The sequence below is a fragment of the Otolemur garnettii genome, unplaced genomic scaffold (assembly GCF_000181295.1).
Source record: "Otolemur garnettii isolate 467f Iridium unplaced genomic scaffold, OtoGar3 scaffold00142, whole genome shotgun sequence".
Taxonomy (NCBI): domain Eukaryota; kingdom Metazoa; phylum Chordata; class Mammalia; order Primates; family Galagidae; genus Otolemur; species Otolemur garnettii.
The window spans coordinates 52,426-67,800 of NW_003852537.1; the positions used below are offsets into that span (position 1 = coordinate 52,426).

At 51.3% G+C, this 15,375-nt stretch overlaps 1 protein-coding gene across 1 annotated transcript in view; it reads right to left on the reverse strand.

The window, feature by feature from the left end:
- Window positions 1-8,032: 8,032 nt before the first annotated feature.
- The window catches only part of MUC3A (mucin 3A, cell surface associated), a 14,595-nt gene continuing 7,252 nt past the window's right edge, over window positions 8,033-15,375 (reverse strand). Inside the window, exons 3-11 of the mRNA XM_012810762.2 lie at window positions 11,596-11,784; window positions 10,856-10,971; window positions 10,691-10,749; window positions 9,981-10,129; window positions 9,529-9,594; window positions 9,022-9,184; window positions 8,567-8,658; window positions 8,310-8,362; window positions 8,033-8,165 (exon numbers count right to left, since the gene is read on the reverse strand). Coding sequence (XP_012666216.1) covers window positions 8,124-8,165; window positions 8,310-8,362; window positions 8,567-8,658; window positions 9,022-9,184; window positions 9,529-9,594; window positions 9,981-10,129; window positions 10,691-10,749; window positions 10,856-10,971; window positions 11,596-11,784 — 929 coding nt within the window. The 3' untranslated portion in view covers window positions 8,033-8,123. The remainder of the gene's footprint in view (window positions 8,166-8,309; window positions 8,363-8,566; window positions 8,659-9,021; window positions 9,185-9,528; window positions 9,595-9,980; window positions 10,130-10,690; window positions 10,750-10,855; window positions 10,972-11,595; window positions 11,785-15,375) is intronic.

Consider the following 15,375-nt stretch of genomic DNA (forward strand, 5'->3'; position numbering starts at 1 on the left):
AAAAAAAAAAAACTTTTGTTATTTAATTAAGGCAGTTGGTTTGTCAGGCAAATCATTCACTTTGTGACATTCTTGGGGAAGAGCATTAGAAGGAACCTCAGGGACAAGTCTGAAGACTGTCCATAAGCAATGAAACTGTCCCCTCCTCCCAACTCCAAAACACAATTCTGCCTGTTGTGAAATCAGTCAGTGGGGTCCCCAGCAGCTGCAAACCCTGACCCCTGCCAAAGAGGCAGTGGCTATAACAGCTCCTATGAGGTATGGAGTGGAAGCCCCAGTTGTGTCTCCAAGATCAGCCTCTAAAACAGCACTGTGAACTCGTACAAGCTGTGGACCTCTCTGAACTTTCATCTCATCCTGGAAAATGGGGATGCATGATCGTCCTGCTCACTCTAAAATATTCTACAATCTTACAGGGGCACTGGGATGATCTGTGGTCACCAGTCCTGGGCACACATTCAGCCTTGCCATGAATGAGCTTCATGGTCTTGGTCTATTTCCTTTTCTGAGAGGTCATTAGCACTTGACAGAGTTGTGGTAACCTGGGGCTAGGGCCACTCTGGCTCTTCCATCTCTACACACACCCATAGCACGTGAAGGGGCTTCCTGACCTAGTGCCAGCAGGCAGGGCCTCCTTAAAATGAGAGCCACCTCGCTGCTGCTGAGGAAAGGTGTAGTGGGTTCACTTGTGTCCCGTAAAAGGTATCTCCAAGTCCTGACCCCTAGTAACTGTGAATGTTACCTTATTTGGAAATAGGGGGCCTTGCAGATGTAATTAAGCTCTGGTTCTCAAAATCAGATTTAGGATGGGCCCTAAATCCAAACGCTTGGAGTCATCATAAGAGAAAAGAGAGGGAGATCTGATGCACAGAGAAGAATGCAATGAAGAGATCAGAGTGACGCTACCATAAGCCAAGCAATGCCGAAACTTCTAGAAGTTGGAAGAGGCAAGGGAGGATCCTCCCCCAGAACCATGGAAGGGAATGTGACACTAATGACAACCTTAACTTCTGCCTTCAGGCCTCCACAACTGTAAGAGAATAAATTTCTGTTGCATTAAGCCGTCAAGTGTGTGGTAATTTGATGCTACAGACACAGGGGACTAATACACAGGCGTCTCCAAGTGATTAAGAATGTGGTTTCTAGAGCCAGAAGCCTTGGATTCAAATCCTAACTAATCTAAGTAATGAAAAGGAGACCATGAGCCAATTATTTAACAGATCTGTGCCTCAGTTTCCCTCAGGATGCATAAAAATAGAAATCATTAACAAAACCTTCTTCCTAGAGTTGTTGTGAAAGTTAAATGAGATAATAGATATTTAGAACAGTATCTGTGGCTTGGTGCCTGTGGCTCAAGCGGCTAAGGCGCCAGCTACCTAAGCTGGTGGGTTCGAATCCACCGGCCCACCAAACAACAATGAAGGCTGCAACAAAAAAAAAAAAAAAAAAAAGCCAGCTGTTGTGGCACGCGCCTCTAAGTCCCAGCTACTTAGGAGGTGGAGGCAGGAGAATCACTTGAGCCCAGGAGGTAGAGGTTGCTGTGAGCTGTGATGCCATGGCACTCTACCCAGGGCAACAGCTTGAGGCTGTCTCAAAAAAAAAAAGAAAAAAAGAAAAAAAAAAGAACAGTATCTGCCACACAGTATACCCTCCATGAACATCAGCAAATTGTATTATTAATATGACACCCAGACTACTAGGTCACTGTAGCTTCCCAGGGAGTCTCTTTATCAATATTCCTATTCTCTTCATGACTGTGTATAGCTTTGTCAGTTCTGAATTTGTCTAAAGCCTTTTCACATCTATTAATACTTCTTTCCTGTGCTGCTTCTAACAGCCACCAAACTCAAATGCCTCCCTCTCCTTATAGCCTCTGCTGTCCCCTTTGCCCCCGTGGGCCCTGGGCCCCTCTCATAGCTTTAGCACCAAACTGGGCTGTGGCTCTTTCTGCACTGTTCCCATGACAACTCTGCTATAAACTGTTTATTCATCCTGCCTCTTCCAGAGCACCTGCTCAGGTGTTTGCTGAATGAGTAACTTTATTACTTTCTGTATAAAATAGTACTTCCTTTTAGTTGCTCTAAATTTACATCATGCACGTTCCAAAGGTTGCCCCTTTGTCTATTGTGAACAAATCTGTTCTCACCTCTACCACACTCTCCTGATTTTATAGATATTGAGCATTTCCATCTCCACCTTCACTTTTCTAGGCTACAGAGCTCTGGTCCTTTCAGACCTCCTGTCCCAGCCCCTCTGGGTCAGACTCTTTGTCCCCTCACTCATCCTTAATGTAAACACTTTAGAACTTCATGTACACAAAACAAGATATGGGTTCCAGTCCTTATTTGATCCCTGGCATTTTTTTCTGGTATTTTGTGGGCTTGGTTCCCCCTGCAGCACATGGTGAATGTAGAATTCTAGACTATGCCCTATTCCTGGAGGCCCTTCCCTGAGCCCCAGGCCTCTAAGACAGCCCCACTCAAAAACCCCACAGGCATCCCAAACTCAACCGGCCCAACTAGCGCCCTTGTCATCCACCAAAAAGAAGCTCATGTCCTCCCAGTCAGTACAGCCTCCTAGGCTGGGAGGTCCTGGCCACATATACCAAGGCTGGTGGGTTTGAACCCAGCCTAGCCTGCCAAACAAAAATAACAACTACAACAAAAAAATAGCCAGGCATTGTGGCAGGCACCTGTAGTCTCAGCTACTTGGGAGGCTGAGGCAAGAAAATTGCTTAAGCCCCAAGAGCTTGAGGTTGCTGTGAGCTGTGATGCCATAGCACTCCACCCAGGGCAACATAGTGAGACTCTGTCTCAAAAAAAATAAATAAATAAAAATACAGCCTCCTAGATTAGTCACCTTTTGTTTGTTTGTTTGTTGTGGTTGGAGGGGTCTTTTCTTTTAAATGGCCATCTTTTTATTTTAGGATGGCTCTCCATGCCTGTCCAGAGGCTTCTCTCAAACAAAGATGGCAGAAATAAAAACCATATCAGCAGTGAAGACTTCTTTTCAAAAGGACAATCAGCAAACGGGAGGTGGTAGAGGAAAGAATCAGTGAACCTGAAGATAAGTCAATAGAAATTACCAATTGAAACACTATGAGAAAAGGGGCAGGGTTGGGGCAGGGAAGGCAGAACAGAGCAACTGAGAGCTGTGGTGCAATATTGAATGGGCTAACATATGTTTAATTGGAGTCTCAGAAGGAGAAGAGGAAGAGAATGGGTCAGGAGAAATATTTGAAGAGAGTTATGGCTAAGGATTTTTCAAAAAGTTTTTTTTTTTTTTTAAGAGACAGAGTCTTATTTTGTCACCCTCGGTAGAGTGCTGTAGCATCACAGCTCACAGCAGCCTCCAGCTCTTGGGCTTAGGTGATTCTCTTGCTCAGCCTCCCGAGGTGCTGGGACTATAGGCACCTGCCACAATGTCCGACTATTTTTTTGTTGCAGTTTGGCCAGGGCCGGGTTTGAACCCACCACCCTCAGTATATGGGGTCAGTGCTCTACTCACTGAGGCACAGGCACTGCCCAGGATTTTCCAAAATTAACGAAGGACAGTACACTACAGACTGTGGAATAATCAGATTTCATCAAATTGCTGAAAATGAAAGATACAGAGAAACTCTTGAAAGAAGCCATAGTCTGCTCATAACAAATAGCATAAAATGGGCAGCTTAAACAACAGAAATGTATTTCTCACATTTCTGGAGACTGAGAAGTCCAAGATCAAGGTACTAGCTGATGTGGATCCTGGTGAGGACCCACATTTTCATACCCTAACCTGTAGTAGGGACTGGGACACTGACCCTGGACCCATCCCAGACATCCTTCTGTGAGACCCAGGTCTCCAGGACAGCTCCACCCAGAAATCCCACAGTCACTCCAAATTCAAAAGGCCTAACTGGAGCCCATTGTCATCCACCAAAAAGAGATTCCTGTCCTCCCAGTCAGTACAGCCTGCTGGACTGTCCATCTCATTGCTCCTACAGTCCATCATGAAGAAGCACCTCCATTTCTAGGAGAGTTGGGTTTCCAGTTGGGCCCTCAAGTACTCTTTCTAGGATGGCTCTCCATGCCTCTCAACAGGCCATGCATCCCCAGCCCTGCTTAGCCCACCAAGGTTCCACTGGTGTCTAAAAGTCTCATCATGGCTTTACTGTACACATCATCCACAGGCAAACCACTGCATGTTCTCCACCAAACTTCTCCTTCCGCCTGGCACATGCCCCCTCACTTTCCAGGACATTCCTATGCCTTAGCTCCCCTGCACAGTCATGGAAATATTTTTCCTTCCTTTGCCTTACTATCTGCTTGTCCAAACCCTCATTAGTACTTAGCCTGAACTGAAGTACCCAGAAGAAGTTGCAGAGAGTAGGAAGGGAAGTGAGCTACAGATACCACCAGTGGTCCCTGACCTGACATCTGAACTGCTCCCCTGGGGACCCAGGATACATGCCTGTTGCAGGACTAAGAGGACAAAGAGGGTAGAGTTCCTCCAGAAGGAGGGTGGGCTTGCCACAAACTCAGTCTCAAGTAGTGGTTGTGTTTATTATTTGCTGTCTGTAAGTCACTCATCCTTTCTGAGCCCCCTTTTCCTCTCCGTCCTGACTTTCTCACATAATTTTCTCTGTGAGAATCATATTAGCTACCCTCTGTGCAATGGCTTTATAAATGGAGCAGCTCTCTGTGGGTGGGACACAGGTGTCACTGGGTATAATCAGACCTTCCAGAGACCTTCAGTGTGACCCAGGTTACCTGGCCTCACTCCCTTGTCTGTCCTCTGCACTAACCATAGAAAGATGTTTAGCTGACTCTTTTGCACACTAACAGATCCACCTATCTTTTCCATGCGATTATAAGCACCTTAGAGGCAGAGGCCTTTGGTTGCTGGCAGCTGCCTCTCAGGCCCTCAGAGGCATCATTGGCATCACTACCACCACCCTCCCCTCAGGTAACCTGGCCAGAGGTAGCTTCTAGGACCTCTAGGGGTTGGGAGAGCCTGGCCAGGAGAGGTTGACCCCTGCCCACAGCTTCCTGTTGTCAATGCGTTACCTTCAAGGGAATCTGTTAGTGATGGACTCTCATAATGTCTTGAAACCCACACAGTTCATCATTCCAGCCCTCGATCCTCTCCTGTCCAGTTCCCCCTAGCCTAAGAGAGGGAGGGAAGGAGGTCTGCCAAGGGGGCGGGCTGAGGCAGCCTCTGAGGGCCTGAGTTCCTAACCAGCTAGCCCACTTTGTCTCTTGGGTTACCTCATGGGCACCCCTCAGAGCTCCACAAACCCCTACCCCAGATACCCTGCCCCTCCTCACTCATCCCAGGGGCTCCAAATCGGTCACCCTCTCCTGCCACCCCTCACTCCTGCCCACCGCTTCCCTGGGGCTCCTCCATGCCTGAGGGAAACTGGCCTGAATCAGGTCACTCTCCAGACATGGCCAGGACAGGCTCAGAAAGAACCCCAGACTGTGTCCCCTTCCCAAGGCCCTTAATCATCTCTAACTGGAGGGCTCTCCAAGGTACACCTGCAGACTCCCTCCCCACCAATGGGACAGCAGCCTGTGCAGTGATGCCTCTGTGAGGCCTAGGAAAACTCAGCCCTCAGGTTAGAGGCAGCTCTGAGGATGAGAGCAGGCAGAGACCACTGTCCATGTGATAAAAAGCTCCCTTGTCCTCTGTGGGGGCGTGGGGAGTATGAGGGGTAAATTTTAGCAGCCCCTCACTCTGAGGCTGGACTGCATGCAGCCGTCGCCTGCACAACCACAGGTACCCGCAGCCTCCAGAGCGACACCTTTAGTGCCCCAAAGGCAGGATGAGGTCCCAGCACAGTCTTCAGCCTTTTGGCAGGCCCCTTCCCTGGAAAAGGAGGCAAGGAGACCAGCTCCACCCCCAGATGCCTAGCACCAGCCCAGGGTCTGAACTCACCATCTGTCGTTGTGGTGGCAGATGCCCAGAGTGGGAGAGCCAGCAGCAGGATCCAGACACCCAGCATCTCCCAGGAGGGCCTCTAGCTGCACCGTCTTCCCTCGTCAGGAGGGACCAAGGAGTGAGAGCCTCCCAGAAAGGGATCAGCTATAAGAAGGACCCCAGAGACCTTTGCCTTAAGGAAGGACACAGTGCCTGGCCCAGGGTGTGGGTGAGGAGATGGAATGAAGTGGGTGGTGCGTAATGACCACAGGGAGTTGGACAGAAGGCAGCCTGTCAACCTCCTCCCCTCTGCCTCCTGAAGCACTAACAACCCTGAGGCAGGGTCTCATCAGCAGAAGCCAGAGCAACAGGTAGGGCAGGGCCCGAGGGAGGGACACAGGCTAGAGGTGTAAGAGTGAGCAGGGTGCCAAGGGTGGGGGCTGAGAACCCCAATGGACAAGGGGCTGTGGGGGGAGGGGCACCCAGAGGCCTGGCCAAGTGAAGGGTCCTCACCACACCCTGGAGAAGCCTCTCTTCCAGCCTTCCTTCCCTACTGCCCACCATAGATGGCCCCTTCCAAATTTCCAGGGCCTTCCCTGGGCTCTCTGCTCCCCACCCTTCTCCTGGGTGGGGTGTCTACTCACACCTGAGACTTTATGGTCTTGGTCTCCACCTCTGGCCAGAAGAAAAGGTGAAGGAAGGTCATGGCCAGTCCCTGCCCAGGGCGAAGGTTGCAGGGGCCTCTCCCAAACCCCCACCCAAATAGCCAAGGAGACAAATTATTCCTGGTTATACTCAGTTGATCAGGACTGCCTCACTGTTCATCATAGCTTTGAGGCCCTACTATGAGGGTGTGTTCGAGATCAGGGCTTGGGGACACAAGGTATTGGGAAAGCCCAAGTTAATCCATCTTCACAATAGGCCACTCCCCCAGGCAGCCCCACCCACCTCGCTGACCAGCTCCAGGGGTCTAACTCCTCCCAAGCCCCAGCCCTAAACTCTTAATCTCAAGGGGGGGGGCACAAATGACAAAACCCAAGGAGCTCCCATACCCACCCACTTCTAACAAAATAGTTTGCCTCAATCTTATGTTCCCTATGAGGCCAGACCCCTCCCTCCTCCTTCATCCAGAAGTCCCTGTTCTCCAACCAAGTAGGGCCCACTAGTGGGTGAAAAGGAGAGAGACACAGCAGCTTCTTTTTACAAAAAAATGCTATATTGTGTTCACATGGAGAACTGGGGACTAGCCCACTTGTCCTCAAAGCAGATCTTCCTAGCAAAGGAGGTTCAGGGCTTGGGGATCAGAAGTAACTGCAGGGATGGGGTGACCAGGGAGAGAGTTGGGAAGAGGGGAAGGAGGAGGGGATAGGAAAAAGGCAGCATTGAGGTGGGAGGAGAGGAAGGGTTGGGGGAATAATAGTGGGGACCAAGGGAATTTTCCCACCTCAAGGCCCCACTTCTCCCCATCCCTGGGGACCTGGCCAACTCAAGTCCTGCCCCCACCTACAGGAGCCCAGGTCCCTTGGGGGTAAGAGGAAGGGATAGAGCCTCAGAATAGGGTCTGGGGGAGCCTGAGACACAGGTGTCTGAACCTCACCAGGGACAGAGGTAGAAGAGAAGGGAGGATTTAGTGCTACGGCACTGGGATGGAGGAGGCAAGGATTAGGGGCTGATGGTACCAGGATGGGGGAGAGGGGAGGACTGATTGGAGAATGGGCTTAGAGGAGAGACAAAGTAAGGAATGAGAGTAAGGAGTTAAACAAGAGAGGGTAGGAGATGGGTAAGTCAGCCACTGTGCAGGGCAGGGACTAGGCAGTGGGGATGTGAACAAGAAAATAGGGACCACTGATTGAGACCAGACAAAAGGACATGAGGATTGTGGGAGCTAAGAGAGACAAGGGGACCATGGGGCCTGGAGCAGAAAATTAACTGGCCAAACCCGTGTGGTTTTCACAGTAAGTAGGGAGTATGGAGACAAGCATATTGTACCCATTTTACAAGTAAGAAAACTGAGACTCAGAGAAGTCACTGACTTGCCCAAAGTCCCACAGTGAAAGAGCCTGGATGTGAACTGGGTCTTTAGCTGGGTTTTGGCCAAGTTGAGAGAAGGAGGAGATTCAGTGGCACAGTTTCATTTCACCCAAGGACAACCTGGACTGCACAAGCCCTTGCACCAGCTCTTGAAATGGACACAGTGCAGATGGTTCCATCCTGGGAAGGGCTCAAACTGACGACGAGGTCATCTCAGGTCTCTGGATGTGCACCTGCCAGAGTGGGAACAGGGAGCCACCTGCTTGACTGGCCACAGCCTCCTGATCCCAGTCCATCCCCTGCCCTGGTGGAGTTGGTGGAGGGAACCTGGAACTGGAACTGGCAGAACTCCTTAGGGCTCCCCTTAGCTCCCTCACCCTGATATTGGTGTCCACAGTCTCCAAGGCCACCTGGAAGTTTTCATCTTTGACTAGAGAGGAAAAAGAGGAACAGAGGGGAAGACAAGGAAGGGAAAGGGGAGGAGGGAAACGTGAAGAAAGCCAGGCATCAGACTCACAGCAGGGGCACCAAGGAGGGGAAAAGGTAACACATGCCCTGACATGGGGTGTTCCTCTGTCCTCGCCAGGGTGCCCCCGGAAAGCCCCTATCTCCTTCTCCAGGAGGCAGGATTCACCTATCCTGTCGTCCTCGAAGCCCATGTTTGAAAAAGTCCCCACGGTGTCCTCATTCCAGATCTCGAAGCATTTTCTGTCCTCTTCCCAGGACCTAGGTAGGACCGCCACCAGGTCAGGCAGGGCCGCCGGGTCTAGGACTCTCTGCCGCCTCTGGACTCCCCTCACGACCCCACATTCTCACCTGCCTGGGCGGCTGCGCCTCCCACGAGAGCGCGCCAGCACCGCGCCCAGCACAAGCAGAAGCAGCAGCAGCAGCGCGGCGGCTCCCGCCAGGCCTCCGACCAGCGCCCTCCAGCGGACGGCCACTTCGCAGCGCGGGCCGTAGAACCAGAGCGCGTCGGTGGAGAAGCAGCTGCGGGTGGGCGCAGGTCTCAGACTCTCCACACCTCCAGGTGGGGTCCGAATGCGGGGCGGGGCTAGGATCTAGAGGTAGGGCTCTGGTTCCGGGCCTTACCGGCAAGTAGGACCGCTCTTCTCCAGAATGCACTGGCCCTGGTGGCAGTCGATGGCGCCATCCACGCCCGACGTGCATTTGGTGACACAGCGGAGCCGATTCACCTCCACCAAGGGGAAGTAGAACTCCTCATAGCCTTTGGCAGCGGCGCGGCGGCAGATGGCTGGGGATGAGGATGGGGAGGGGGGTTGCAGAGATGGAGACCTGATCCGTCCTACTTGGGGGTCTGATATGACAACTCTGAAAGCGCATGGGAGGACTACATTTCCGAATGTGAGGGTCATGGAGTGGACCCTGGGATTAGATGAGAGAAAGGCCCTCATCCTCCCCTTACAGTCACCGCAGGCCCTCCGCCAACCTGGTCTAGGAAGGACAGACCAAAGCCACTCACTTGCCTCACCCAAAGATCTCCCTCCTCACCACTCTCTCAATAACTTCTAAGGCAGACGTCCCTGGTGGGCGGGGCCATGGCTGCCTGAGGCCAGTAGCCCTTTGCCACACCCTCACCTTCTGGAGTCAGGTCTGTCCTGGTGGTGGTGTTCACTTTGACGGAGTCAGGCTTAAAACATAGAGCTGGGAGGACAAGGACACAGAGGGAATGGCCGAAGCAGGTAAAGGAGTTAGGACCAGGAAGCAAGGGCTCTCTCAGTATAGGGATGTGGGGGAGCCACAGGGAAGACTCCTACTTTCTCTGTTATCACCTCTAATAATAGAGGTCTCCAACCATGCTGAAAACGCTAAGCATAACTCTCAGGGAGTCTCTTTCTTAGTACCTAAATCGTTGTGAGACCCACCCTCACCCCAAACTTGATCCCACTAGGTGTGGACCTGTGCCCCTTCTCTCAAACTGCCAGAGGTACCACAGGGCTGCCACCTGAGCCCAAAGGACGCCCTGACTAATTAGGAGTTGCCTGGGGTGGTGGCTCTAACTCTGACCCCTCCCTTGAGCCTGTGCTTACTCTGGGTGTCCCGGCAGCTGTCCCCATCCTGGCTGGCATTCTGGAGCTCCTCTTTCAGGGCCATTTTCACCTTCTCATACTCGCTATCCAGCTGGGGGCTGAAGGACAGCTCCAGCAGGACCACGTAGTCCACCACAATGCTGCCATTCCTGAGGGGTCAGGGGCCTTAGGGAGGGCCCAGGCCTGGGGCACATTTCTGGAAGGGACACTTCCAGGACCAACCACAAGTGCACAGATTGGGGGGATGGGGCAAAGGTCATGAAGTGGAAGATCAGACACATTCTTTTCAGAAGGGGCTGCCACCACCTTTGACTTGGAAAGGCAGGACAGGAGTGAGTGGCATTCTCTTTGTGTTGCCAAGCTACCACTGACCAGGCCCTCTGTCATGCTGACATACCCAGCAGAGTAGGGGCCAGCCAGCCAGAGGGAGGCCAAGTCACCAGACCAGAGACCACCTCCCTGCCTGTCCCTACAACCTCTCTCCTTCCAGAGTGCTGAAGAGGAGGGTGCCACCTCTCCTAGAAGGAAGTGGCACCAGAAAATGATCACAAAACCACCCCATGGAGTGATGCCCTTGCATACTCCCTCCACCTATCTCTATGAAATCTGACAATTCTAAAAGCAAGGGATGTATTCTCCAGCCTTCTTTCTACCCTTTCTGCCCCCCTCCCCCACCTAACTGCCCCTGCATGCCCAGAAGTATCTCCTACCTCAGGGACAGGATCTGCACATCCTTGAACCCCTGCACATGTTGGTAAATCTTCTGCATCTGAAATGTCAAGGGTCCTGGGCTTGCATCTGAACCTGCATGCCTGAGGGATGCAGAGGCCTATTTCCAGGGGAAGACCCTTAAGCTCCACTCCCTTCTCCCTCACCTGATTCTGGAAGGCATTGCTGAAATCCCTGTAGGCCTTGGAAGTATTGTCATTGAGGTCTGGAGAGAACTTCTGGTCAACAGATACCTCCATGCCCACTTCAGCATCCACTGTGTCTGCACACATATGCACCACCCTAGTCACTACACATCTGCCCCAGTCTGACATCACCACCTCCACCACCCCCAACTCAGAGGCTCCTCCCACTATCCCTTCAACAGTCCCTGAGGATTGACTGCACAGCAGCAGGGACAGAGGAGGAACTCAGGGATGCACTGTCTGGGGATGAGGGAAAGAAGTCAGAATGTACCACAGTGAGCCTATGCCTTTCCCATTATTTTTCCTGTGGTAGGCAGAATAATGGCCCCCAAAGATGTCTATGTTCTAATCCCCAAAACCTGTGGATATGTTATACCACATGTTAAGGGAGAATCAAGTATGTGAATTAGATTGCTAATTAGCTGAGAGAAAATTAATGTCAACTATCTAAGTGGTCCTCAAAATATAAGGGTCCTTAACAATGGGAGAGGGAGGCCATGGAAACCAATGTAGCTCCAAGCAGCCCAGGTGATGATGGAAAGGAGGCATAATACAAGGCAAGCACTGGAGAGTGTAGGAGATGGATGGAAGGATAGGGCAAAATGGCATGGGTGCCTCCAGGCCACATACAGAGCTGGACCCAGGGAGTATCAGTGGCACCTCTAGGAGGAAGTGCAGAGGGCATGGCTCTGGCAACTCACCTAGGTCTATTTGTTCCACGGCAAACTCGCAGCGGGAGCCATAAAAGGTGCTGAGGCAGCGGCACTTGAGACCGTCCCATGTACCCCCATTCTGGCACCTGATCTCCTGGAACTGACAGTGGTCCCCAGAATACTCTGGGGGGCAAAGGCAGAAGCCCTGTTCCCAGGTGCCACCATTGTAGCAGGTGCCTGGGAAGCACAGGAAGAAAGGGAAGTTCAGTACAGAGCCTGACCTTAGTGACCTAGAAATTTAAGAGGGGAGGAGAGGGAACAGGAGGCAGGAGGTCCAACCTGGGGTAGTGCTCAGCCTTGACTGTGTGGTCATCTGAGTGTTGTTCAAAGTCGTCCTGGGTGACCTAAGGGTGGTGGGAGTTGGGGTGGTAGGTACCAGTGTCGCTGAAGTCCTGTTGGTTGGTGGGGTGGGGTGGGTCAACTTGCTTGAAGTCATCATGGTAGTTGGAAGACTGCTTTGTGGTTTCATGTTGACACCAGGTGTGCTTGGGGCAGTTACCAAGCTGGTGCTCAGCCAGGTCTTGCTAGTGGGTGTGTGGGTGCTTGTCAAAGCTGGGCTCATGGAAACAGCCCCACTGCCAGTAGAACTCAGACCATCAGTTGTGATGATAGCAGGCCCACTTTCTGGAGCCAGGGAAATAGAACTGTCTGTGTATGTAGGAAGGGAAGTTCTTATACTGGTGGAACTAGGAGAGGTGACCATTTCAGTAGTAAAGGAAAAGACAGTGAGTGGGGTGGTGGGAGGAGAAGTAACTTCACCGCTTGGATCCATTTCAACACAAGGAGAAGTGGGAGAGGTGGGGACTATGGTGATTGTTACAGTTTCTGGGCAGGGTGTAGTGGAAGGAAGAGAAATATAAGAAAAGGGGGTCGTTTTAGTGAGAGCTATGGTTAGAGATGAGGAGGCAGGAGAAGTTCTGATAGTTGCAGAGGAAGAGAGAGTAGGGAAAGTTGAGACAAATGAAGAGGGTGGGCGTTCTGTACTGGGCACATGTGGGGAGGAAGGAAGAGATGGAGAGGCAGTGGTGAGCACTGCCATTGTGCTGTCAGAGGACAGAGAAGAGGATGTTATTATGGTGGGTATTGAAGGCACAATGATAGTGCTGAAAGAGGTGATTAACGCGTTTATAGACGTACTTGCCCTAGAAAAAGATGAATTCATGAACTCACTCATAGATGTGAGCGAAGTTTGCAAGGAGGGGGTTGAAAGAGAAGTTTTAAGAGTGAGCAGATGTGTAGTTGTACTATGGACATGTGACGTTGACATCATAGTGCTGAGGTTGGTTGATGGAGTAAGAGTGTTAAGGGAAGAATCTGTACTTTCAAGGGTAAGGGTAGTGGGTACAGGAGGTGTTTGAGTTCCTGTGGTAGATGTCAATATAGGAGTTGTTTCAGGTGACAAAGAGGTGTCATATGTAACTGCAAGGCTTGTACTTAAAGAACTCCTCAGGGTATTGTCAGTACCTATGACAATCGTTTCCTCAGTGGGCATGGGGTTGGAGGTTCTATTCACCACGGATGTTGTTTCTGTGTGATGATCAGTGGGATAAGATGCAATGGTACCTGTAGGGGTGGCAGAGGTACTGGGAGCAGGGGATATTGAGTTGGGGTCTGAAGTTGTACTCAACAAAAGAGTGGGTAGCAAGGAAGGGTGGGTGATTGTTGTAAGTGTTGAGGAAGGAATATCTGTACTCAGAGTAGATGGGGTTATGCCTGTGGAAGTCATCAGGGTCTCTGTGGTAGTGGGAGCTGAAGAGGTGGCAGTGAGGGATGTGCTGATTGTGGAATAAATGTTTGAGGAGGTAAAGCTGGGAGTCCTGTGTGGGGTGGGAAGAGTGTCTGTTGTTACCAAGTATGTGGTGGCAGTTTGGGCTGTTTCTGTGACTGAGAGCAAGGGAGAGGAGGATATGACAGAGGTGGGAATGGTTGATGTATCTGTGCTACTGGTGAGAGAGGTGGTGTCAGTTGTGGAGAGCGTGAGAGGACTAGTAGCAGGAAAGTTGGGGTAGGTGGCCTCAGATGTAGGTGTAGAACTGGCATTGGTGGTAGGGAGTGTGGTCACCAAGGTAGTTAGGAGGGTTGTTACGTTCATGGTTGCACTGGTGACTGGCTCCGAGTTTGTAACAGGTATGGAAGATGGAATGCTACTGGTGGGGAATGTAAATGCTTTAGTGGTTGTGGGAGGAGAGCTTGTGGTTGTCCCAGAAGTCAACAGGTTCGTAGCAGTGACTGAAGAAGTGATGGGGGGACTAGAAGTAATTTCTGTCACAGCACTTTCTGTGGAAACCTCAATGGTACGTATGAGTGTGGTTTTCTCAGTGGACGTGCCACTAGAGCTGATGAGGGTTGTCTGCACTGTGCCTGTAGGAGCTACAGTGGATGGAGGTACATCCATAGTTGTGTGTGTTCTGTGCGAGTGGATGGTGGTGGGCGTCAGGATAGACCCTGCTGTTGTGGCATGTGTGCGGGTGATGGCTGGAGCTGAGGAGAGGCCCTCTGTGGGGGTAATACTGGCAGTTGTGGAGGAGGAGAATGCAGATGTGACTGGAATTCCTGTAGAGACAAAACTTGTGGGAAAGTGTTCAGAACTTGTGAGAGTAGTTGACACAGTGGGAGTTGTGGTTGTGCTAACAAGGAATGTTGTTTTTCTATTCTGGAGGGTTGGAGATGGTGGACTGATGTTTGTGAGGGTTGCTGAGGGACTGGGATAAGTGAGTGTCGAGATGAGATCTGTTCCCATCGTCAGAGAACCTGTGGTGCCCATGGTTGACAGGGTAATAGATGGAGTCAGTGTAGGGATGTCTGTTATCTGAGCAGAAGGTGTGATGGCTGTGGAGGTCTCCAGGTTCCCTGTGGTAGCGAAAGGTGAAGTGGGGCCAGTAGTTGATATACCAACTGTGGAGTAGATGTTTGAGGAAGTGAGGATAGGAATACCTTGTGGGGTGGTCAGGGTGTCTGTCATTGCCAAGGGTGTAGTGGCAGTTTTGGTTCTTTCTGTGGTTGGGAGAGAGGGGGAGGAGGGTGGGAGAGAGGTGAAAGTGGATGATATATTTGTCATGATTGTCAGAGAAGTGGTGTGGTTAGTGACAGGTATGTTGGGGTATGTGGTCTCAGATGAAGGTATAGAACTGGCATTGGTGGTAGGGAGTGTGGTCACCAAGGTAGTGAAGAGGGTAGTTATCATGTCCGTGGTCACACTGCTGACTGGTTCTGATTTTGTAACAGGTATGGAAGATGGAATGCTATTGGTGGGGAATGTAAAGGCTTTAGTGGTTGTGGGAGGAGAGCTTGTGTTTGTCCCAGAAGTCAGCGTGTTGGTACCAGTGACTGAAGAAGTAATGGGGGGACTAGAAGAAATCTCTGTCACAGCACTTTCTGTGGAAACCTCAATGGTAGATGTGAATGTGGTCTTCTCAGTGGACGTGGCACTAGGGCTGATGAGGGTTGTCTGCACTGTGCTGGTAGGAGCTACAGTGGATGGAGGTGCGTCCGTGGTTGCGTGTGTTGTGTGCAAGTGGGTGGTGGTGAGTGTCAGGATAGACCCGTGGGTGGTGGTGAGTGTCAGGATAGACCCTGCTGTTGTGGCAAGTGTGCCGGTGACGGCTGGAGCTGAAGATACACCCTCTACGGGGGTGATACTGACAGTCGTGGAGGAGGGAAATGCAGATGTGATTGGAATTCCTGTAGAGACAGAACTTGATGGAAAGTGTTCAGAACTTGTGAGAGTAGTTGACACAATGGGAGTTGTGGCTGTGGTTGTGCTAACAA